The sequence below is a fragment of the Momordica charantia genome, unplaced genomic scaffold, assembly GCF_013281855.1.
Source record: "Momordica charantia cultivar OHB3-1 unplaced genomic scaffold, Mcharantia_2.0 BLBB01000127.1, whole genome shotgun sequence".
NCBI classification, from domain to species: domain Eukaryota; kingdom Viridiplantae; phylum Streptophyta; class Magnoliopsida; order Cucurbitales; family Cucurbitaceae; genus Momordica; species Momordica charantia.
The window spans coordinates 84,058-92,104 of record NW_028275283.1 but is presented as its reverse complement, the minus strand read 5'-3'; the positions used below and the strand labels follow the sequence as shown (position 1 = coordinate 92,104).

At 30.0% G+C, this 8,047-nt stretch overlaps 1 protein-coding gene across 1 annotated transcript; it reads left to right on the top strand.

Moving 5' to 3' along the window:
- The first annotated feature begins 5,405 nt into the window (after nt 1-5,405).
- LOC148207603 (polygalacturonase-like) lies at nt 5,406-6,949 on the top strand. Its single transcript, XM_088118397.1, has 3 exons — nt 5,406-5,972; nt 6,108-6,397; nt 6,502-6,949. Exons 1-3 carry the CDS (start codon nt 5,532-5,534, stop codon nt 6,947-6,949), a joined length of 1,179 nt encoding a protein of 392 aa, XP_087974523.1. The 5' UTR covers nt 5,406-5,531.
- The last annotated feature ends 1,098 nt before the right edge of the window (nt 6,950-8,047 follow it).

Below are 8,047 nucleotides of genomic sequence, written 5' to 3'. Positions count from 1 at the left end.
AGAGTATATATTATATATTAATATCATGTTTTGTGTATATCTCACGACTTCTATGAATTTTTCTTGAATCAACTAATCTAATTCTTCAAAAATTCATTTAGGTTAATTTTTTTTAGGTAAGTCTATCAAGTCTAGCACCTTTATAAGATACATGCATACAGATTGAACATTTATCTTATTTAACTTTTTAACCAAAAGGTGGTTAAAGAAATTTAATAGCATAGGATCATACTCATAACATCTTAAATTAATTATTCCACCAATAATTAATTTAATTTCACATAATCATGTCAATAACTTCATCAAGAATATATATTTTCCATAGTTTGCTAAATGTTGTTAAATAACACCAGATACACATTTAATCAATCATATAAGTTCATGATTTCTTGATTATGAGTCTCATATAATAATAAATAACTTTAAAAGGAAATAAATTTAGCAGCACTATTTAATGGTACCATTTATTCCTTTCTAATGGACATGCTCTAATAAATTATTTATAACTAATAATTTTAAATATTCAGTATGACTATATATTCAACTATAGTCAAGTAAGTTCTTAAATCACCAATAGGAAGATCTTAATCCACCATCGATTTTTACGAACATCACACATATTTGAGATTTTTCATGAAGGAAATTAACTCCAAGCTAAATTAATATCAATTAAAAATAACTTTCAATATAATGAAAATTCATGACCAATTAATAATCTCAATAACTTAAATTGGAATTTGAGATGTTCATCGCCTCAGTTTCCTTTAACTTCATAGTTCAAGCTACTTCACTCAAAATAACTTTAACAAAATTTCAAACTTCTCAAAAGTTAATTTAATTGTCATACATGAGCTTTATCAACAATAATAAGAAAACATGATCTTCTTATACAGTAACATGCCAAATTAAATGATCACAAAATACTCTAACATGTTAGAATAATTATTAGCTCAGGTGCAAAACACAATTATTATCGATAAATATCATGCTCAAAGTATGACATTGATATGAATTGAAAATTGATAAATTCTCCTGAGGCACAAAATTTTTAGAAACCTTTAAGCTCATAAAATAGAAAAATCCGTCAATATACAAAACTTAATTATTTGATCTTGAAAATAATCTCTCAATTGTACCTATACTTATCAAACCAACTCACCAACTATTTGGGACAAAATTGGACGAAATTAAATCAACTTATAAATTGAAGACCAAGTCAAAGAACTTTCCAACATAAGTTAGTATAGAGCCCATGAGAGAGATTGATAATTGAACATATATTAAATGCATGTAACATTACCAAACTCTACCTTCTTCTTTGCTTTCATGTTGTTAGAACACAAGAATGATTTAAAGGAAAACAATCGTTGTGTCGTGGATACACTAACTGAAAGCAATTTCGACATGACCTTGTTGCTAAATCATTTCATGCCGGTTCCTCCTCAAGATTAACACAACATCTAAATTAAGACGTGCACTGGCCGGAGCAAAGTTGAATCGAATCCCAACTCAGAAAAATGAAGAAAAAAATTCTATAAAACAAAGCAAGAAACGTTTTCGATCTAGATTTTTGAGGAACCAGAAGAACAACTTTTAAAAAGGAAATTAATCAAAACGTTTTAACGAAATTAATTAATAAAACGTTAATAAGATTAATTACCAATTAATATATTAACGTTACCATAATTACTTTGAAACATTTTATAATAATTTCAAAAAGTTATAAAATATATTTCTTACTTTTCTTTCTTGCATTGTCATTCCCAAGATATACTTTTTAACCTATAAAACATCAGTTTGAAACTCACCCACAGGATAGTTGACATAGTAAAATGCCAAAAGCAATCTAGGGGAAGTAAGAATTTACAAACCACTCTAAAAATTCATAATATCATTTCTTATCTTTTACTATTTTTACTTCTACACTCAAAATTCGTTTGATATTTTATTATTCTTGAATTTTAATTTTAAAATCTAAAAGTTGGTAAGCATCTCAATTCACTCTTAAGTATTGTTATATCCATCCTACAATAAAATCATTAAATGGCTAAAAAAATAGCAAATGAAATATAATGGCCTAAAAGTACCTGACAACTCACCCCTCAACCCTCATTGCTGGTGTGGAGATGGGAGAAGAGGGAAGATGATGGGAGAAGAGGGAAGATGGGATGGAGGGGGAGACGCCAGGTAGAAGAGAGAGAATGGGGTAAAGGAGAGGATTTTTTATTTTTTTTATTTGTTTTGCCACATCACTTATATTTGAAATATTAAGAAAAATAATTTACTTTTACCATAAACATATATACAATATAAATTAATATTGAATGGATCAATCAAAATCCTATTCATTAGCCAAAGCAAACATAAGCGATAATTGACATGTATCTCTAAGGTGTAGGTGCGAGTGAGGATGCTCTCCCCCATTCTCGTATTCGTGAAAATTTTTAGTCTCCATCTCCACCTTGTTCTTGGATCTGAGAGATAGAAAATAAGTCTAGAACATCTCCCTCTTACACAAGTCGTTAGCTATGCAGAGCCATAAGAAAAGTTAAGCAAAATATAAGAACGAAAATAATACAAAGATGAGTTGTTATGAGAGAGTACAAGCAAAATGAAGCAAAACACAGCTACACCGTGCAAATCGAGAGGATAGCACCGGACAGCGGCGCCTTGGCGCTATTCGTATTACAGAAAACCCGTGCACCTAGGCACTGGTCAGAGGTGCTTAGGCCCCGGTTATCGACAAAAATTATCGGTTTTATAATTTTTTTAATTATTTTTAGAATTTAAGTATCGAAAAAGTGTAATAAATTAAATATATATTAATTATTTAAAAAATGGAATCGGAGACAGAGACGAGGTCAGGACATGTATTTCCTATTTTTGGGACCTGACTATGCGGAAATTTTTGCCTTCCCCCTAATGTAGAGACATGAAAATATAAATTTAAAGACATGTAAATAAACTTTTGGAAGATAAATTTTAAAGAGATAAATAAAAAGACTTAGAAAAAAATAGTTAAAAAAAAAGTTTAAAAAGACAAAAAGAGAAAAATTTTAGAGAAAAAAATTAAGTCGAGAGGAGAAGATATGTTAAAGGAAAAAAAATTATAAAAAAAAGGAAGAATTATAGTGGAAACAAATTTAAAGATAATAACAAGATTCAAAATATAATTTTTAGAGAAAATAAATAAATACAAAAATAAATAAAAGTTACCGTAAAAGACAATTGAACCAGAAAATAAAATATAATTTTCAGAGGAAAAAAATGATTACGAAGAGAGAAAAGTTATAAAAGATGAAATTTTAGAGAGAAAAAAATCAAGAAAAATATTAAATTTTTAGAGAGAGAAATGAAGCTGTTCCGTTAGAGAAAAAAATAAAAATACAAAAAAATTTGGGGAGAAATAAATAATAATAAATATTCCAAATATAAAAATTTTAAAGAGAGAAAAATAAAGTTTGTATAGAAAAATTTAGAAATAAAAAAGTTTTAAAGTGAGAAATAATTTTTTTAAAGATAAATATGAGAAAGAAAAAAAATTTGAGGATTAAAATGAAAAATCAGATTTTGAAAAAAAAAACCTATTTTTGAAAACAATTTTTTTTTTTAATTTAGCTAGAATTTCAAAATAGTGTTTGAAAACAAAAAAAAAAACAGAAAATTGAATTGGTTATCAAACAACCCTGTTTTTTAAAAACTAAAAATCAAAAATCAAAACCAAAAAACAAAACGGTTATCAAACGGGTTTTTAATGGTTTTACTATATCAAATATCATAATCTAAAGATAAAGATGTAACATTTTGAAATTTAAAAACAAAATAGAAACTAGATTAAAAAAAATTCAGAGACTAAAATATTATAATTATATTTTAAAAGAAGCTAGAGAAAGTTTGTTTGTTTTCTTTTTTTTTAATTTTTAGAAAACATTACAAAATTATTTAGGAGGCGTCAACCATTATTTCATTTTCTGATTCTAGTTTTAGATTTTTGAAAAACAGGTTTATCTTATAACCAATTCAATTTTTTTGTTTCTATATTTTAAAAACGATTTTGAAATTTCAACTATTTTTTTTAAAGAAGTTTGTAGAAACAGATTTCTCTTTTTTTTTTTCTTTTTCGTTCTAATGCCGAATATTTCTTTTAACTATTTGACATATTTCTCTCTAACAAATTTGTTTTTCATTCTAAAATTTTTTTCCCATCTAAATGTCTTTCTCTACAAAATTTTATCTTTCTCTCAACAAATTTTCATATCTCGAATATTTACGATTATTTATTTCTCCAAATATTTCATCTTTACAAATTTTTATTTCTTTATCTGTTGTTCTAACATATCACCCTCATTTTTCTCTCTCAAAATCTTTCAAAATTTTCCTGCAAATATATCTCAACTTTTCTATATCTAATTTGTTCTCCTTCAATTCAATTCACTGTAACTTTTATTTCTCCTTTTATTTCTTTATTTTCTCTAAAATATTTCATGTTTTTTCTGTCTATTTTTTTTTTCTCACTATAACTTTCCCTTGTTTCTATTTTTTCTTTTCTCTAACATTCCTTTTGATCTCAAATTTATGGTCTCTTTAAATTTTTTGTTTTTATTTTAAGTTTTCTGTCACTAAATTTTTCCTTTCTCTAACATGCCTTTCGATCTCAACTTTGTGCTTTCTTTAAATTTTTTATTTTTGTCTTTTAACTTTTCTGTCACTAAATTTTCTCTCTAAAATTTTCTTTTAAAATGTTTCATTTTATCTCTTTGAACTTTTATTTTCAGTTCCCTATCTTCGGCATGACAAAAATTCATGTAGGGTCCGATCTCGCTCCAAGAACATAGAATGAATTTTCAACCATAATCGTTATCAAAAATACTCTAAGTTATAAATTTAGCTACAGGCCTGAAATATATGAAGTCCATACGAGTAAATTGAATGCTATATTATGGGTACTAAACGGGGACAAATATTCCACAAATAAAAAAAAATTGTATTGAAACTCATTAATTAATGAAGATAGAAAAGAAGTTAATTAATTTGGTGTGGATTAATTAAATGGAGAGTGGAAGGTGATCTGCAAATAATGCATGAATAATATTGATGTGTTATATGATATATGGCGGCTACTGGCGTTGAAGTAAAATGGAAGGGAAATCCTTCACAGCCGCAAACTCCAAAAACAATTAATGCATCCATTTCCTCTATGTATCGCACAAAACTTCTTGTACACGAAATTATGTACATGGATATACACAACTTTCTAAACCTATAACCATTGTTTTAAAGTGCATATTAATTTACTACTTTTTTGTCTTAATTAATTTAAGAATTGTATATTAAAAAAAACGAGAGAGAATTCTTCTTCTTCTTTACGCTACTCGGTCTCTCTTGGCCCACAAATTCATCTTCTTTCCCTTCAACAAAATCCTATAAATACAAACCAACTTCTTCTCCATTTTCCATATCATCAATTTATTTCATTCTCTTCTCCCTTCCTCTTACATTTCTAAAGAAGCACTGCCAATACAAAAACTAAAATGACAACTCTCCCAACCTCCCTCATTCTTCTCTTTTCCTTTTTTGGACTTCTCGACTCGGCCTTTGCCATTGCATTCTCGTATAACGTTGTTGGTTTTGGAGCCAAACCCGATGGCAAGACCGACTCGACGGAAGCGTTTCAAACTGCATGGGTAAATGCATGCAACTCCGTCAAACCAGCCTCCATTTATGTGCCAAAGGGAAGATATTACCTTCGCAGTGGAACCTTCAACGGGCCTTGTAAGAACAACGCCATCTTTATACGCATTGATGGTACTCTTCTGGCTCCCTCAGACTTTCGAATCATTGGCAACTCTGCAGCTTGGATTGCGTTTAGGCATGTTGATGGAGTAACTATCTCTGGGGGCATTCTCGATGGTAAAGGAGCTGGTTTATGGGCTTGCAAAACCTCTGCCAAGACTTGTCCAACTGGGGCCTCGGTATGCAAAATAGTTTATTAATCTCTTGTTCATTTTGCATCAACAATAAACTTCTTTATCAACTCATCAAACACCTATACTATTAAATTCTCTTGAAGATGAGTTTTTATAATCATTTAATTAAATTTGTTGCAGACACTTGAATTCTCCGACTCGAAAAATGTAGTGATCAGTGCATTGACGTCACTTAATAGCCAAATGTTCCACATAGTGGTAAATGGCTGCCAAAATATCAAAATGAAAGGGCTTAAGGTCTTGGCCCCTGGCAACAGCCCCAACACTGATGGCATTCATGTCCAACTATCGTCTGATGTGACCATATTAAACTCCAAGATAGGCACCGGAGACGATTGCATATCCATCGGCCCTGGCACCTCCAACCTGTGGATTGAGAATATTATTTGTGGGCCTGGTCACGGAATAAGGTATGTTTGATTATTGTTAAGATATTAGAAATATGTAACGGTAAAGCGAAGATGTATAAACGAGTATTGTATGAGTCAATAATGTATTTGATTGGTTGAAGCAGCATCGGGAGTCTAGCAAAGGACCTACAAGAGGCTGGAGTGCAAAATGTTACTGTGAGAAAAGCTTTATTTTCACGTACTCAAAATGGGGTAAGAATCAAGGCATGGGCCAAGCCGAGCAATGGCTTTGGAAGGAACATCGTGTTCCAGCACATTGTAATGGACAATGTCCAAAATCCAATCATTATTGATCAAAATTATTGCCCGAGCCATAAAGGTTGTTCGAATCAAGCGTCTGGAGTCAAAATTAGCGATGTGACATATCAAGACATTCGTGGAACATCGGCCACTGAAGTTGCAGTGAAATTTGACTGCAGTCCTAAAAACCCATGCACTGGAATAAGGTTGGAAGACGTAAAGCTTACTTATATGAATCAAATAGCCGCATCAATGTGTAGTCATGTAGGAGGCGTTAGTGGAGGTCTTCTTCAACCCACCAGGTGCTTCTAACCAAAATATATTATATTACTATATCAGCCTCAACCAATCCATTAAGTTTGCGAGTGTAGTTTTAACTATACAACCGTGTCAAAATATTTATTTTCGATAAGATAAATATAGGAAATTCTTTATTCTTTTCTAAACTGTTTGTTCAATATTATATAGTTTGAAATTGATATTAAATAAAAAATACTTTTAAATACAATTTACTTTTACAAAATTATTCGATTTAAAAACGTATGTAAGACAAAAGCTACAATATAACTTAATAAACTCAATCGATCTACAAGGCTTCATTTCCGACTCTATAAAGTCTCTTTAATCTTCCAATATGTGAAGTCTTCGAGAATAACGTAAAAAATACATGAAAAAACTAGTCAAATATTAGACCTTCTAGCTTGGAAGAAGGAAATCTCAAATGGAGGAACACTTTGTCAATGGAAAGAATAAAAACAATGACGTCTACAAGGTAATTGGAGTTGGTATTGTCTCTCTTAAAATGAACGATGGTTGTTTGAAATAACTTCAAAATCCAATCATTATTGATCAAAATTATTGCCCGAGCCATAAAGGTTGTTCGAATCAAGCGTCTGGAGTCAAAATGAGCGATGTGACATATCAAGACATTCGTGGAACATCAGCCACTGAAGTTGCAGTGAAATTTGACTGCAGTCCTAAAAATCCATGCACTGGAATAAGGTTGGAAGACGTAAAGCTTACTTATATGAATCAAATAGCCACAACAATGTGTAGCCATGTAGGAGGCGTTACTGCAGGTCTTCTTCAACCCACCAGTTGCTTCTAACCAAAATATATTATATTATATCTATCTCAACCAACCCATTAAGTTTGCGTGTGTAGTTCTAACCCTGCAACTGTGTCAAAATATTTATTTTGAGTAAGATAAATATAGGAAATTCTTTATTCTTTTCTAAACTGGTTCTACAATAATATTATATTGTTTGAAATTGATATTAAATAAAAAATACTCTTTAATACAATTTGTTTTTACAAAATTATTCGATGTAAAAATGTATGTAAGACAAAAGTTACAATATAACTTAATAAACTCAATCGATCTACAAGGCTTCATTTCTGATTCTATAA

Excerpts from the sequence above, each read along its gene's own strand:
- LOC148207603 (XM_088118397.1), top strand. The coding sequence starts at position 5,532 with ATGACAACTCTCCCAACCTCCCTCATTCTTCTCTTTTCCTTTTTTGGA. Across the intron at positions 5,973-6,107 it reads CTTGTCCAACTGGGGCCTCG|ACACTTGAATTCTCCGACTC; the intron begins GTATGCAAAATA and ends AATTTGTTGCAG. Across the intron at positions 6,398-6,501 it reads GGGCCTGGTCACGGAATAAG|CATCGGGAGTCTAGCAAAGG; the intron begins GTATGTTTGATT and ends TGGTTGAAGCAG.